A 17,638-nucleotide genomic window follows, 5' to 3' on the forward strand; every position below is an offset into this window, starting at 1 on the left:
GATGGAGCACAACACTAAAAAAAATGCAGTAACTATCTACGTATATGTATTCAGATTCTGCTTACCGTAGTCATCTCTTGGTTACCCTCTACGACTTTTACCCCTCACACTTCCATTCAGTACTAAACTGCTGCCGGCCGCTGTGACTGAGCGGTTCTAAAAGCTTCAGTCCGGAACCGCGCGACTGCTTCGGTCGCAGGTTCGAATACTGCCTCGGGCATGGATGTGTGTGGTGTCCTTAGATTAGTTAGGTTTAAGTAGCTCTAAGTCTAGGGGACTGATGACCTCAGATGTTAAGCCCCATACTGCTTGGAGCCATTTGAATTTTTGAACTAAACTGGTGATTCTCCATTCAATAAACTTTACCAACAGCCGTATATTTTAGGTTATTTTATATTATATCGGGATCAACCAGTTTCGGCAATTCATTTTGCCATCTTCAGGCCCCATACGCTTTTTTTGAATCAACGAGCTTATCGTAAAGTGCTATAAAACTGGATACCGTGAATCCACTGAGGGCTCAATTGGTGTTTCCCTTTCGTATGAGTCAGCTGCACAACGATTGGGATTCATGGTATCCAGTTTTATGGCGCTATACGCTAAGCTCGTCGATTATAATAAAGCATATGTGGCCTGAAGGTGGCAAAATGAATTGCCGAAAGTGACTGCATTCGAAATAAAAAAAATGACCTAAAGTATATGGCTGTTGGTAAAGTTTCTTGATGGAGAAGTACGTACCAGCCGACATCCCCTGGCCATAATGGACCGACAGAGACTAAACTGGTGATGTTTCAGAATGTTCTATCAGCCGATCCATTCTTCAAGTGAGATTGTACTACAAATTTTTCTTCTCCCCAATTCTATTCAGTACCCCCTCATTAGTTACGTGATCTACCCATCTAATCTTCAGCATTCTTCAGCTCAAAAGCTTCTATTCTCTTCTTGTCTAAATTGTCCAAAAATGGCTCAAATGGCTCTGAGCACTATGGGACTTAACATCTGTGGTCATCAGTCCCCTAGAAATTAAAACTACTTAAACCTAACTAACCTAAGGACATCACACACATCCATGCCCGAGGCAGGATTCGAACCTGCGACCGTAGCAGTCGCGCGGTTCCGGACTGAGCGCCTAAAACCGCTAGACCACCGCGGCCGGTCTTCGAAATTGTTCATCGTCCATGTTTCACTTCCATACAAGGCTACACTCCATATAAACACTTTCAGAAAAAGACTTCCTAGCACTTAAATCTTTATTCGAAGTTAACAAATTTCTAATTATTAGAAACGCTTTTCTTGCCATTGCCAATCTACTTTTTATCTCCTCCCTATTTCAGCCATCATCAGTTATTTTGCTGCCCAAATAGCAAAACGTATGTGCTGCTCGGAGTATCGTATTGGTATGTATGTCCAACCTATCAACAGTTACGCTATAAAACGTTTCAATCATTACAATTTCGACAGATGAAGTTTGACACTGTAAACCGAAGCATGCGGCCTATCTGCAGTATACTCTTTTTTTATTCACAGATATCTTGTTCGTATTTGTTACATAAGTTACAGCTAACTGGTTTCGATTCTACAGAGGCATTGTCAGAACTAAAAATGTGTAAAAGACAAAAGGTAAAACTGCTATTAAAAACGAGAAGTTATAAAAATTAAAAAAAGCAAAAGATGAAGAGAAAAGAAAAATACACCCTTTATTTTGTTACAAAAGTAACACAACAAACTGTAATCAGTCATTGGGGTCTGCCGTGCCTGCTCGTGAGTTAACTGTAATTTACCCATCCAATGCGACCGAGGTACTTATGAATAAAAGAGTGTCGAGATAGTCTGTGTAATAGTGTTAATTGTAAGACGATGGAGTGGCACAGTCTGTGGATCATCTCTCGCAGAACATTTCAGGTGCGTCACAAACCTTACCTGCGAAGCTGACATCGCGTATGAAGCTAGATAAAAACATTCCTTCTTCATACACAACCGTTTAAGTGTAATTAGTAAGATGCTCTTTGAATCATTTACACTTAAAAATCGCACACATTGGGTGTGACGTTAATTACAAGAGTGACACCTAGCCGATGGCATAAGAAATAGATAAAAACGGCTTTTATTCCTCCGTCTGATTTTGTTCTTTCCATTAGAAGGTGTTTTAATTACATGTTTTTTACACCAGATTTGGTAATAACGTTTAGTTTTATAAGGCACATCTGAGAACATTTAATTATTAAAGAATTTGCTCCACTGAGTGACACTTAGCTTCTTGTAACGAGAATAAGTACTAATAAAAACTTCGACGACTTTTTTTCTAGAAGATGGGGCAGTACTTGCCGATGAAAGTAAAAAGAAAAATAGTAAGACATAAATAAATCTAAAAACTACAAAACTCAATTGTTTTCCTTCTGCTCAGAAAAGTGTTCTCATTAAATAGTGTTGCAAAGACGTAACGTGAATTCCAAACTTCTTGTTTTATCTCACTGTCATGACAGAAGGAAGTAAACAATTATTACAACGTTATGGTGAATAGCGATTTATTTACATAGAAGAGTTTGTAACACAGGAAGTGTATGATAATAGAAACATTCACGAAAACGGAATGAATAGTTTGTACAAAGGGGTTTAACCAAGAATAGCCTTGCCATATCCCAATCCGCCATATCCGTATCCTCCATACGCCAGTGCGGGCCCAGCAATGGCAGTCCTAGCAATGGGGGCAGCGTAGGCGACTCTGGCGACGGGGGCAGCGGCGATGGCGGGGGCGGCGTAGGCTGCCCTAGCAATGGGGGCGGCGGCAATGGCTGGGGCGGCGTAGGCTGCTCTAGCATAACCGTAGCCGAGGCCGGCACCGTACGCCAGCGCTGGGGCGGCGGCGATGGCGGGGGCGGCAGCGATCGCCGGGGCCGCGGCGATGGCGGGGGCGGCGACGGCCACACGGGCGGGGGCGGCGGCAACGGCAGGGTGGGCGCCGGCCTCCTTGTGCACGACGGCGTTGAAGCCGTTCACGGGGTCGGCAGTGTAGTCGACGGTGCGGATGGAGCCGTCGGGCTCGGCCAGGCTGTAGCTGCCCTGGACGACGTCACCGCTGCGGCTCTCGTGCTGGCTCTTGGAGTCGCCCGTCAGCGCGTCCTGGACGTTGTAGGCGAAGCTGTACTCGGGGTGCGGGTCGTACTCGGCAGCGACGGCGGCGGGGGCGGCGGCGGCCACGGCCACGGGGGCGGCACGAATGGCGGGGGCGGCTGCGATCGTTGGGGCGTAAGCTCTGGCGATAGGTGCGGCAGCAATGGCTGGGGCATATGCCCTTGCGATGGGGGCGGCGGCGATAGCGGGGGCGTAGGCCCTAGCGATGGGGGCGGAGGGGGCGAGGACTGCAGGTGCGCCCAGGTAACCGGCATGGGCCAGCGACAGAGCTGCCACGAAAATTATCACCTGGGGATAAACAGAGATCACAACATTTAGGCGGCAAAAGAAAATAACAGGTGTTGGGAGCAGAGGCTGTTTCATTAAACATCGCTATCACCAAGTAGGATTTCATTTTATCACTGTGGCCGTGGCTTCTCTGGACAAAACTTATTAAAATAAAATATGATCGTATTTAATCTGAAGATTTCAGTAATCTTAGCCGACGAATTTGCTAAAAAGTAAAATAGGGTATGCCAGAATAACTCAATTCGTAAAAAAAGTTCGGTAATGTTGTTGCCCTCGAAATGCAGGGTTCAAGGTTCGAGCTCCAGCCTGGTATTCAGTTTTAACCTTTCAGGAAGTTTTAAAACAGCACACACTCCTGTGTACATCGATGCACAGTGGATGATTCATTCTGAGCAAGACATCAGATCAGCAAATTACTACAGTAAATGGACATGTCTAATTCCTATTTAGCTAGTGCTGAATAGCTTAGAAATCTTATACATAGGAGCTAGTACAAAGTATTAGACGCATTATGTCGCGGTTTTAAAAGGGCAAAAGCTGTGTGTGTGTGTGTGTGTGTGTGTGTGTTTGTGTTTTGTCAGGAACCCAACAGATTCAATTCCTACTCTGAAACCGATACATAGTGTGTCCCTCCTAAGAGCCGCCAGGCGCATTTTCTCTAACAATTAGGCAATTTCTTTTTAACAACGTGTAGCTAGACTCATCCCAAACAAACTTTTACTCATTACGTCTTTCATGCGACGCACAGCGTTGGCTTGTTTCCCATTACAAACAAAATGATTTGTAAGTGAAATTTTACATGCCCATTTGACAGAGCGGTACCAAATTTGTGTAATATTCGTTTCATCGATGTGTAAAACGAAGAATAACCAGTGTCCCAGCAGTGACAGCAGTGCTATAGCCCTCACTGACTGCTACTGCTGTGCAGAAGCGCTACTCTGTCGCTGCTTGAGTAGTGATTATTCTTCCTGTTTTGCTGTTCTGTTAATATGTAAACATAAATGAAACTAATAACGCGCTAGACCATGGGCACCCAAGATTTCAGCTCACAGGCCTTGCCTGCGCCCGAGTGCAAAAGCGCTGTCTCACTGCACATTTCCCCCACCTCGACGCCACACTGTCTGAGTGTGAGGAGGGAGAGAGGGGAGAAGCTGCGAATGAGCCGCATTTAAATGCCAATGCAGTCTCACTGCATATGACTGGGTTTTATATTTCACATTTCTAAACAAAACCAAACAAATTTTCAGCATTATTTAATTAACTTTGTCGAGCTGAAGACATAATATAATTCTTATATGGTGCCAACTGCCGGCATACGGACAGATGCAGACAATTTCACAATTTCGTACTCAGGTTTGTACGTAATCGTGACTTATTAGTTTCATAATCGAATAAAGGTCTTTCACACAAATATGTCCAACGAAATATTGTAGCACTGTTGCTAACTCATTATGGAGACTTGGAAACTCTATCGTTAGCTTAGCCTAAACCTTCAGGAAAGTGCTACACTGTCTTTTGTATTGAATGCAGACACTAACAACACATTGTCCAGCACGTTAAAGCCAAACAAATCAAAAGAGTCAAGTCCAAATATGCTTTCAAACTCGCGTGACAGTTTTAATATATAAAGACTTGTCATTAAAATGGGAATTACCTTTTAGGTCGATCAGTTACACGTGCACAAAGGCGCTTTCAACTGAGACAGCAAACTATCCTGAAAACATCTCGAAAGCATGTGTAAGATTTACAGTTTACAGAAAACTAGCCTTGTAATTCTTTAAAGGTCACAATGAATTACCGAAATTCTTCGTTTTCTTAATGGCAGCGAGCTTAGGGAACTGGACTGTTTTGTCAGACTGTGTCCCTTCCACAATGCCATTTTCTTTTTAAATGCGTCCCCAACAAATCAGGAAGAAGTTACGTTGTAATGTCTCACTGTGCGTAGTATGCAGTCAATACGAAGTCTGCAATCCATTCGGGATATTCTAATTTTAGATCCTGCACTCCTTTTTCTTTCATTAATTCAGCAATGGCGAGTTTTAAATCGAAAAATCGTTTCAGTCCTGCCCCTTGACTTAACATACGTACTTTGCAGTAACATATGAAGTCTCCACACTCTTGGTTCACTTGCACTGAAATCTATTGCAGGTAACAAGGGAATAATATGTGCGACTTCAGAGATTTGTACCACCAATTTCTTCACGTGGTCTAGGCATTCAAACTTAGCACAAAGTGCTTTTTGATGTACAGAACAGTGAATAGCACCTGTCGATCGTGCAAACAGTCACTGGACCTGTGAACGTCCTTCATGTGCAGTCCTAAAGCGCCGACTGCACACCAGCCACCGCAGCGACGCGAAACGGCATCAAGAAGACGCTGACCAGCACCAATGGAGAGAGCGGTCAGCACCACACCTCCGGGAAGACAGAGTTCAGCGCCCCTGTCAACGCTGACTTAACCAGCCGCCGATCGCTGGTCGGATCAGTTCGGTCCAGACTTCGAGAGCATCAGTACCGAGTAATAGCAAACTGATACTTAGCCTGCGTTCTGCGACTAGTAATAGTATGTCAAAGAAATTTGCATGTAGGAGGCACAGGAAGCAAGTCAAATTATGTTTATTTTCCTTTTAGAAATAAAATGTTCTATTAATCTTCAAATGTTATGATTTTAGATTCCTGTTACCGGGCATCGTAATTTCTCTCTTTCCTTCTTTGTGTCTGTGCTGACTCGCACAGCACACTACACAACACTTCATACCAAGAACACAGATTAAACAGCGCTGACAGTATGATTCTGTCACACTGGAGAGGGTTGTGCCGACCGAAAAATGCCGAACAGCAGTGCTAAATGCAATGTTGCGCTGTTCCGGGCACTTCCAAGAAGGAGCGAGCAAAGCCGAGTGACATGAATGGCTTTGGCCCACCCGTGGCTCACAAACGCCGCATGCGTGAAGTTTGGCACCCGTGGCCGGCTCTACAGTAGACTAATATGGGGCCGCTCTATCGTATAGGCACGTAAAATTTCACTTTAAAAATCAATTTCTCTATGATGGGAAACAAACTGACGCTTTCTGTTTCCGTTGGCGCTGGGCGTCGTATGAAAGACGTGACAAGCACGATTTGTTTGGGCTGACTCCAGCTACACGATGCAAGAACTATATTGCAAATATTTGGCGAAACACCAAATAAAGTGTGCCTGACAGCTCTTGGGAGGGCGAATGTAACAGGCCAGCGTCTTTGCTGAGTCAAGATAATTGGTGCAGAAGACTAGCTCAAAGTATACGGATTTAACCAGTAGTGACATTTCTAACTGAACCATCAAGATAACCGCCTAAACTAATTTAGTAGGCTGATATAGACCAGAGGATGGAGAATAGTAGACTGGTGGGGGCTGGACACCTAATTAGGATGGAAGAGGAATGACTACTGTGAGTAACATTCTCAGGATCCGTGGAGAGCAAAAGCGGCCGAGGACGCCCCTGGACGAGATGGGTTGATGATATCGACAGGTATACTGAGGCGATGGGCCTGAGAAAAGGAGAACGGGTTGCGAAAGCTGGGAACACAAATGAGTGGCGGAGCCTAACGTGAAATTTTGAAGAAGAAGAACTAGAGGGACTCCTAACTCATGATGCCTTGTCGTGGGTTTATGGCCTGCTCCTGCCCAGTGTAAATCCATTGTGGTAACCAATGCACTACTTCCTTCGTATTTGCTGTCCGTCCCCAGTAGCTGAGTGGACGCCGGCACGGTAGCTCAGCGTCTTCGGTCAGAGGGTTAGCTGCCCTCTGTAATGAAACAGTGAGTTTATTGGTCAACAAAGAACTTAAACGGGTGTCATACGACGTCCTCCCCGAGCAGATGCAACGAACGAGAGCAAACAAAATGAGAGTAAAAAACAAAAAAAAGTGGTCAGCGCGACAGAATGTCAATCCTAAGGACCCGGGTTCGATTTCCGGCTGGGCTGGAGATTTTCTCCGCTCAGGGACTGGGTGTTGCGTTGTCCTAGTCATCATCATTTCATCCACATCGACACGCAAGTCGCCGAAATGGCGTCAAATCGAAAGACTTGCACCCGGCGAACGGTCTACCCGACGGGAGACCCTAGTCACACGGGATTTATTTATTTATTTCGTATCTGTTGCAGTCATTTCCCGATGCTCATTTGCAACAATAGACCATGTATAATGTACTAACCGAATACCCTAAAAGCAGATCTTCGTAATATACGGAATGCAATAACGGCAATCGAATTGTTGATTTACTTATTCTGTCCAAAAACTAAAGCCGATCCTCCTTTAAAACTACTTTCTTTGTATAAATAAACTTACGCCACGTATCCAGGCAAATGGATGACGTATTCACAGACACAGATCTTTGCAGATTTGCAACACATGAAAAAGACCGATACGATATCCAAATGGGCGATGTGTAGTGGATATTAGCAAACTTTTAGGAGCAGCATGGGTACCTATGGTGGAAAACGTAATGCTGTGGAAGCATAGTTTAGGCCTATCACAACAGTGATTCCCAAATGGCTAATGATGATGACTATGATGAAGAAATCATGTCGTTCGCTGACGGCCAGGGATTGTCTGAATATTGAGAGCTACAGACTCGGCGTTGTAAAAAATGGCTCTGAGCACTATGGGACTTAAGATCTGAGGTCATCAGTCCCCTAGAACTTAGAACTACTTAAACCTAACTAACCCAAGGACATCACACACATCCATGCCCGAGGCAGAATTCGAACCTGCGACCGTAGCAGTCTCGGCGTTGTAACAACATCGCGTGTAGGAGTGTACTGCCAGTATGGAGCCTCACCTTACAAGCCATGTCGTCCGCTAGTCAGTGCTGGCGTCCGTGTACGGTGACAGCTTGCGGCCGCCGCTTATATACTGGTCCACGGCGCTCGCTGGCAATCCCGTTTGACAGGAACGACTCGAGAAGGGCCACCCGCAACCTCAGTGCCGCGCCGGTCCTCCGTTCAGCATGATAGCGGTCTGGCATTCCGCATTCCCACATGTCGGATACGCGCGTGTGGTGTCATCTGCTGCCCTGTACAGATATCTTTTTCTTATTTATTTTGGCAGTTGATGACCATACAACCACCCATAGTTTAAACACATCAGTAACACCAGCCAGTGTTAATTTTGATCTATGTACAAATCTCAGTGCAGTTGTAGAAAAAGGAATATAAATTTTATAGAACTGGTGTGTACAGGGTGGTCCATTGATAGTAACCGGGCCAAATATCTCACGAAATAAGCATCAAACAAAAAAACTACAAAGAACGAAACTCGTCTAGCTTGAAGGGGGAAACCAGATGGCGCTATGGTTAGCACGCTAGATGGCGCTGCCATAGGTCAAACGGATATCAACTGCGCTTTTTTAAATAGGAACCCCCATTTCTATTACGTATTCGTGTAGTACGTAAAGAAATATGAATGTTTTAGTTGGACCACATTTTTCGCTTTGTGATAGATGGCGCTGTAATAGTCACAAACGTATAAGTACGTGGTATCGCGTAACATTCCGCCAGTGCGGATGGTGTTCGCTTCGTCATACATTACCCGTGTTAAAATGGACAGTTTACCATTTGCGGAAAAGGTCGATATCGTGTTGATGTATGGCTATTGTGATCAAAATGCGCAACGGGCGTGTGCTATGTATGCTGCTCGGAATCCTGGGCGATATCATCCAATTGTCCGGACCGTTCGCCGGATAGTTATGTTATTTAAGGAAACAGAAAGTGTTCAGCCACATGTGAAACGTCAGCAACGACCTGCAACAAAAGACGATGCCCAGGTAGGTGTTTTAGCCGTTGTTTCGGCTAATCTTCACATCAGTAGCAGACAAATTGCGCGAGAATCGGGTATCTCAAAGACGTCGGTGTTGAGAGTGCTACATCAATATCTATTGCACCCGTACCATATTTCTATGCACCAGGAATTGAATGGCGACGACTTTGAACGTCGTGTACAGTTCTGCCACTGGGCACAAGAGAAATTACGGGACGATGACAGATTTTTTGCACGCATTCTATTTATCGACGAAGCGTCAGTCACCAACAGCGGTAACGTAAACCGGCATAATATACACTGTTGGGCAACAGAAAATCCACGATGACTGTGACAAGTGGAACATCAACGACCTTGGCGGGTTAATGTAGGGTGCGGCATTATGGGAGGAAGGATAACTGACCCCCATTTTATCGATGGCCATCTAAATGGTGTAATGTATGCTGATTTCCTACGTAATGTTCTACCGATGTTACTACAAGATGTTTCACTGCATGACAGAATGGCGATGTGCTTCCAAGATGATGGATGATCGGCACATAGCTCGCGTGCGGTTGAAGCGGTATTGAATAGCATATTTCATGACAGGTGGATTGTTCATCGAAGTACCATACCATGACCCGCACGTTCACCGTAACTGACGTCCCCGGATTTCTTTCTGTGGGGAGAGTTGAAGGATATTTGCTATCGTGATCCACCGACAACGCCTGAAAACATGCGTCAGCGCATTGTCAATGCATGTGCGAACATTACGGAAGGCGAACTACTCGCTGTTGAGAGGAATGTCGTTACACGTATTGCCAAATGCATTGAGGTTGACGGGCATAATTTTGAGCATTTATTACATTAATGTGGTATTTACAGGTAACAGCATGAGTTCTCAGAAATGATAAGTTCACAAAGGTATATGTATCACATTGGAGCAAGCGAGATCAAATGTTCAAACGTACCTACGTTTATTTTAATTTAAAAAAACCTACCTGTTACCAACTGTTCGTCTAAAATTGTGAGCCATATGTTTGGGACTATTAAAGCACCATCTATCACAAAGCGAAAAATGTGGCCCAACTAAAACATTCATATTTCTTTACGTACTACACTAATATGTAATAAAAAATGGGGGTTCCTATTTTAAAAAACGCAGTTGATATCCGTTTGACCTATGGCAGCGCCATCTAGCGGGCCAACCATAGCGCCATCTTGTTTCCCCCTTCAAGCTAGACAAGTTTCGTTCTTTGTAGTTCTTTCGTTTGACGCTTATTTCGTGTGATATTTGCCCCGGTCACGATCAATGGACCAACCTGTAGACACGAAGCTTATCTATGTGGAAATTTTAATTTAAAGTCTGTTACAACAAAAGGCGTATTATGTTAACAAAATAACTGTGTACAAATACACTTCACTTTATGTGTCCACTTGGTCTGCCGATGTACTGGGTAAATGGGGCCGTCCTCCAGGCAATGCAATTCTTCTTTTCAGCTCTGATCCCTAGGAATGTCCACTGTAGCCTATGGTCTCGTGCTGCGTCTCTCCTCCTCCTCCTCTAGGTTTCGACGTGAGTGGTTATATTGACAGCCATAATTCCTTGAGAGCTGTGTATATGAATTTCTACACCCTAACGTCTGTTGTTCCCAAAAGAGTGGTAACCAGATGGAGCCTTCGTACCCAGTAGCACTCAGTTGATTTAGCGTCCCATCTATCCCGCTTACCTTTATTATATGGTTCATCTCTACTTCTTCTCTACGAGTACAAAAAGGACTGCCGGTCAGTCCTAGGAAATACGAAAATTTTTTTAAAACGACTGGGACTAATTTCATTCGTGCTATGGTTGACACTTTGTTCTTCGTGCCCTAACGCGTTGACGGGATCACAGGGCGTATTGCTCTATAATGTTTCCCTTTGTGGTTGGTTCGGCTTCTCTGTCCTCCATCCCATCTCTTTCGCATCACCCTTTTAAGTCGTTGAATGAAGTCCATCTGCGGTAACGCTGGATGATATGGCGTTCCTGAAGCTCCGCCATGTTAAGTCTTTTGGTCGGCCTGTTCGTTGCCGCCGATACCGCTGTAGTGATAGGTTCAAAAATGGTTCAAATGGCTCTGAGCACTATGGGACTTAACATCTGAGGTCATCAGTCCCCTAGAACTTAGAAGTACTTAAACCTAACTAACCTCAGGACATCACACACATCCATGCCCGAGGCAGGATTCGAACCTGCGACCGAAGCAGTCGCACGGTTCCGGGCTGAAGCGCCTACAACCGCTCGGTCAAAGCAGCCGGCTGTATTGATTGACACAGATTATTTCTTTTTACTGACTTATAGCCTATTGACTTGAGTCATAATTTCATAGACGTCTGGTTTGTGTATCGCTGTGTAAAATGGTTTCCCAAGATGATGACTGTTGCTCGGGAGTGGTTGAGATAATAATTTTGTCGTCAATGCAGTTTCCTGCGTACTTCACTGCTTCCAAAATGGCTACTAGCTCTCCGTCACAACAGACTTTTCGTCAGGAAATTTATAACATCCACATGCTCATGTTATCTAGTCAACGAATGCGCATATAATGACACCAGCATTTTTGGAATAATCTGTATATAGATAGCACTTTGACATCGGTTATGTGTTCTAAGATTTGTTGTATCTCCATTACATGCACTGAAAGGTTACGATAAGTATCTTTCATACTCTTCACTTTGATCTGAGCGAGGGATATATGATAATAGTAGTCGTAACATGGTAGAACTGTAGCGTGCACCACGTTGTGTTGGAGGTCTTCCATTTCTAAGTAATCTAGAACATATGTTGGCACTTGATTGTTATGTAAAACAGTCGACAGTCACCGCCCAGATATTCTGCACAACCAACGATCTCGTAAACAGGCTATCCGCAGCTCGTGGTCTCGCGGTCGCGTTCTACATCTACATCCACATCTACATCCATACTCCGCAAGCCACCTGACGGTGTGTGGCGGAGGGTACCTTCAGTACCTCTATCGGTTCTCCCTTCTATTCCAGTCTCGTATTGTTCGTGGAAAGAAGGATTGTCGGTATGCCTCTGTGTGGGCTCTAATCTCTCTGATTTTATCCTCATGGTCTCTTCGCGAGATATACGTAGGAGGGAGCAATATACTGCTTGACACTTCGGTGAAGGTATGTTCTCGAAACTTTGACAAAAGCCCGTACCGAGCTACTGAGCGTCTCTCCTGCAGAGTCTTCCACTGGAGTTTATCTATCATCTCCGTAACGCTTTCGCGATTACTAAATGATCCTGTAACGAAGCGCGCTGCTCTCCGTTGGATCTTCTCTATGTCTTGTATCAACCCTATCTGGTACGGATCCCACACTGCTGAGCAGTATTCAAGCAGTGGGCGAACAAGCGTACTGTAACCTACTTCCTTTGTTTTCGGATTGCATTTCCTTAGGATTCTTCCAGTGAATCTCAGTCTGGCATCTGCTTTACCGACAATCAACATTATATGATCATTCCATTTTAAATCACTCCTAATGCGTACTCCCAGATAATTTATGGTATTAACTGCTTCCAGTTGCTGACCTGCTATTTTGTAGCTAAATGATAAAGGATCTATCTTTCTGTGTATTCGCAGCACATTACACTTGTCTACATTCAGTTGCCATTCCCTGCACCATGCGTCAATTCGCTGCAGATCCTCCTGCATTTCAGTACAATTTCCCATTGTTACAACCTCTCGATACACAGCATCATCTGCAAAAAGCCTCAGTGAACTTCCGATGTCATCCACCAGGTCATTTATGTATATTGTGAATAGCAACGGTCCTATGACACTCCCCTGCGGCACACCTGAAATTACTCTTACTTCGGAAGATTTCTCTCCATTGAGAATAACATGCTGCGTCCTGTTATCTAGGAACTCCTCAATCCAATCACACAATTGGTCTGATAGTCCATATGCTCTTACTTTGTTCAATAAACGACTGTGGGGAACTGTATCGAACGCCTTGCGGAAGTCAAGAAACACGGCATCTACCTGTGAACCCGTGTCTATGGCCCTCTGAGTCTCGTGGACGAATAGCGCGAGCTGGGTTTCACATGACCGTCTTTTTCGAAACCCATGCTGATTCCTACAGAGTAGATTTCTAGTCTCCAAAAAAGTCATTATACTCGAACACAATACGTGTTCCAAAATTCTACAACTGATCGACGTTAGAGATATAGGTCTATAGTTCTGCACATCTGTTCGACGTCCCTTCTTGAAAACGGGGATGACCTGTGCCCTTTTCCAATCCTTTGGAACGCTACGCTCTTCTAGAGACCTACGGTACACCGCTGCAAGAAGGGGGGCAAGTTCCTTCGCGTACTCTGTGTAAAACTGAACTGGTATCCCATCAGGTCCAGAGGCCTTTCCTCTTTTGAGCGATTTTAATTGTTTCTCTATCCCTCTGTCGTCTATTTCGATATCTACCATTTTGTCATCTGTGCGACAATCTAGAGAAGGAACTACAGTGCAATCTTCCTCTGTGAAACAACTTTGGAAAAAGACATTTAGTATTTCGGCCTTTAGTCTGTCATCCTCTGTTTCAGTACCATTTTGGTCACAGAGTGTCTGGACATTTTGTTTTGATCCACCTACCGCTTTGACATAAGACCAAAATTTCTTAGGATTTTCTGCCAAGTCAGTACATAGAACTTTACTTTCGAATTCATTGAACGCCTCTCGCATAGCTCTCTTCACACTACATTTCGCTTCGCGTAATTTTTGTTTGTCTGCAAGGCTTTGGCTATGTTTAAGTTTGCTGTGAAGTTCCCTTTGCTTCCGCAGCAGTTTTCTAACCCGGTTGTTGAACCACGGTGGCTCTTTTCCATCTCTTACGATCTTGCTTGGCACATACTCATCTAACGCATATTGTACGATGGTTTTGAACTTTGTCCACTGATCCTCAACACTATCAGTACTTGAGACAAAACTTTTGTGTTGAGCCAACAGGTACTCTGAAATCTGCTTTTTGTCACTTTTTCTAAACAGAAAAATCTTCCTACCCTTTTTAATATTCCTATTTACGGCTGAAATCATCGATGCCGTAACCGCTTTATGATCACTGATTCCCTGTTCTGCGTTAACTTTTTCAAATAGTTCGGGTCTGTTTGTCACCAGAAGGTCTAATATGTTATCGCCACGAGTCGGTTCTCTGTTTAACTGCTCAAGGTAGTTTTCAGATAAAGCACTTAAAAAAATTTCACTGGATTCTTTGTCCCTGCCACCCGTTATGAACGTCTGAGTCTCCCAGTCTATATCCGGCAAATTAAAATCTCCACCCAGAACTATAACATGGTGGGGAAATCTACTCGAAATATTTTCCAAATTATCCTTCAGGTGCTCAGCCACAACAGCTGCTGAGCCAGGGGGCCTATAGAGACATCCAATTACCATGTCTGAGGCTGCTTTAACCGCGACCTTCACCCAAATCATTTCACATTTCGGATCTCCGTCAATTTCCTTCGATACTATTGCACTTCTTACCGCTATAAACACGCCTCCCCCTTCACTGTTCAGCCTGTCTCTGCGGTATACATTCCAATCTGAGTTTAGGATTTCGTTACTGTTTACGTCTGGTTTCAGCCAACTTTCTGTCCCTAGTACTATATGGGCGTTGTGATCGTTTATTAATGAGAGCAGTTCTGGGACCTTTCTATAGACGCTCCTGCAGTTTACTATTAGCACATTAATATTGTTATTCCCTGTTGCATTTTGCCTACTCCTATCTTGCCGCGTCTCAGGAGGCGTCTTGTCGGGCCTAGGGAGGGGATTCTCTAACCTAAAAAAACCCCATGTGCACTCCACACGTACTCCGCTACCCTTGTAGCCGCTTCCGGCGTGTAGTGCACGCCTGACCTATTCAGGGGGACCCTACATTTCTCCACCCGATAGCGGAGGTCGAGAAATTTGCACCCCAGATCTCCGCAGAATCGTCTGAGCCTCTGGTTTAAGCCTTCCACTCGGCTCCAAACCAGAGGACCACGATCGGTTCTGGGAACGATACTACAAATAGTTAGCTCTGATTCCACCCCGCGAGCGAGGCTTTCCGCCTTCACCAATTCCGCCAACCGCCTGTACGAACTGAGGATGACCTCTGAACCCAGACGGCAGGAGTCATTGGTGCCGACATGAGCAAAAATTTGCAGTCGGGTGCACCCAGTGCTCTCTATCGCCGCCGGTAGGGCCTCCTCCACATCTCGGATGAGATCCCCCGGCAAGCAGACAGAGTGAACACTGGCCTTCTTCCCCGACCTTCTCGCTATTTCCCTAAGGGGCTCCATCACCCGCCTAACGTTGGAGCTCCCAATAACTAATAAACCCCTCCCCCCGTGTGCCTGCTCGGACCTTGCTGAAGGAGCAGCCACATGTCCCCTCACAGGCAGAGCGGGCGATGCCACACGGCCAGCCTCCACATTGGCGTTCTAAGCACTGGGTTCCGGGTTCGATTCTCGGCGGGGTTAGGGATTTTTCATTTGCCTCGAGATGACTAGGAGTTTGTGTTGTCCTCAACATTCAATCATGATTCATGAAAGTGGCGACATAGAACTGAGCAAAAGTTGGGAATTTGTACGGGCGCTGACAGCCATGCAGTTGAGCGCCCCACAAACCAAACAGCGTCATCATCATCGTAAACGGACTATGTTTTAGCATGAATTTAGATGTGAGATGACGCTGTCGGAGTTGTAGAGGTGCTTCTGCTGCTTCCCATAACAGTAGATTTGTTGGCGTCCTTTTTATCACACCAAGGCAACGGCCTTGTCACAGTGGATACACCGGTTCCCGTGAGATCACCGAAGTTAAGCGCTGTCGGGTGTGGCCGGCACTTGGATGGGTGACTATCCAGCCGCCATGCGCTGTTGCCATTTTTCGGGGTGCACTCACCTCGTGATGCCAATTGAGGAGCTACTCGACCGAATAGTAGCGGCTCCGGTCAAAGAAAGCCATCATAACGACCGGGAGAGCGGTGTGCTGACCACACACCCCTCCTATCCGCATCCTCAGCTGAGGATGATACGGCGGTCGGATGGTCCCGATGGGCCACTTGTGGCTTGAAGATGGAGAGCTTTTTTATCACACGAACACGGATGCGGAGAACTTTAAACTGTATTTTGTCCAGTTTAAATAGGGTGAACTTGCTAGCAAAACCGTAACAGATGTATGCATAGCCAAGTCAGGCACGAATAAGTGCTCTGTAAATGCTAAGTCACTTGGGGTCTGCCCCTCCAGCCAATGGTTGTAGAATATTTATTGATCTTCCGCATTTTTGTGCCACTCTTCCAACGTGTGAGTTCCATGCCAGTTTGTGCTCTATCTGCAAGCCTAAATATTTGACAGTTTTCTTGACTGGAAGTGTATATGGGCATACTGTTATTTGACTCAAGTCTGAACATTCGTGTCTAGTGAATACACAGACATAGGCCTTACTACGGGACATATCAAGTGAGTTATATAGCACCCAAGTCTGGAAATTCTCCATCAGTTGTCCTAATGTCTTATTGCGCTGATTTAATGTCTCACCGGTTGCTCAAATGGCTCTGAGCACTATGCGACTTAACGTCTGAGGTCATCAGTCGCCTAGAACTTAGAACTAATTAAACCTAACTAACCTAAGGACATCACACACATCCATGCCCGAGGCAGGATTCGAACCTGCGACCGTAGCAGTCGCTCGGCTTCAGACTGTAGCGCCTAGAACCACACGGCCACTCCGGCCGGCACCGGTTGCATAAAAGCAAAGATCATCAGCAAATTGCGAGTTCTGTGTTTTCCCCCACCACAACATGTATATCCGTACTGTATAGATTGAAAAGCCATGGGAACAAAATAGAACCTTGCGTCAAAGCAGCACTTGCGACCCGATTGTTTGATCACCATTTCTAATAACGATTTGTTGGTGCGATAATGTCTGTTGTAGATTTTGAGCAAATCTTTTGGGCTCACCGTAGTTAATCAGCTCACATGTTGATATCGGTACTGAGACAGTCTCGCAGGCATTTGTTAAATTTGTGAAAATTGTCAATAAGTGTTTATTTTCACTTAAGGATTTGCGAATGTCGATAGTTAAAAGCATTAGAACTTACTCTGTGCCCATTCCTCGTTTAACCCCAAATGTTACGGCAGTAGAACGCCGGTGTTTTCCGCTCACAGAAAAAACGTTCAAATGTGTGTGAAATCTTATGGGACTTAACTGCTAAGGTCATCAGTCCCTAAGCTTACACACTACTTAATTTATCCTAAGGACCAACACCCACACCCATGCCCGAGGGAGGACTCGAACCTCCGTCGGGACCAGCTGACAGTCCAGGACTGCAGCGCCTTTGACCGCTCGGCTAATCCCGCGCGGCTTTCCGCTGACAACTTCGAACTCTACTTCATCATCCTTTTAATGTTTCGTGTGTACACGTCAAT

The 17,638-nt window shown here is 45.2% G+C and overlaps 1 protein-coding gene across 1 annotated transcript in view; it reads right to left on the minus strand.

Annotated features, from left to right (window-relative positions):
- Positions 1-2,508: 2,508 nt before the first annotated feature.
- LOC126158587 (ice-structuring glycoprotein-like) overlaps positions 2,509-17,638 on the minus strand; it is a 50,862-nt gene continuing 35,732 nt past the window's right edge. The window contains exon 4 of the mRNA XM_049916453.1: positions 2,509-3,420. Within this exon, the coding sequence (XP_049772410.1) occupies positions 2,614-3,420 (807 nt within the window). The 3' untranslated portion in view covers positions 2,509-2,613. The remainder of the gene's footprint in view (positions 3,421-17,638) is intronic.

This window comes from Schistocerca cancellata, chromosome 2, assembly GCF_023864275.1.
Source record: "Schistocerca cancellata isolate TAMUIC-IGC-003103 chromosome 2, iqSchCanc2.1, whole genome shotgun sequence".
Classification (NCBI taxonomy): domain Eukaryota; kingdom Metazoa; phylum Arthropoda; class Insecta; order Orthoptera; family Acrididae; genus Schistocerca; species Schistocerca cancellata.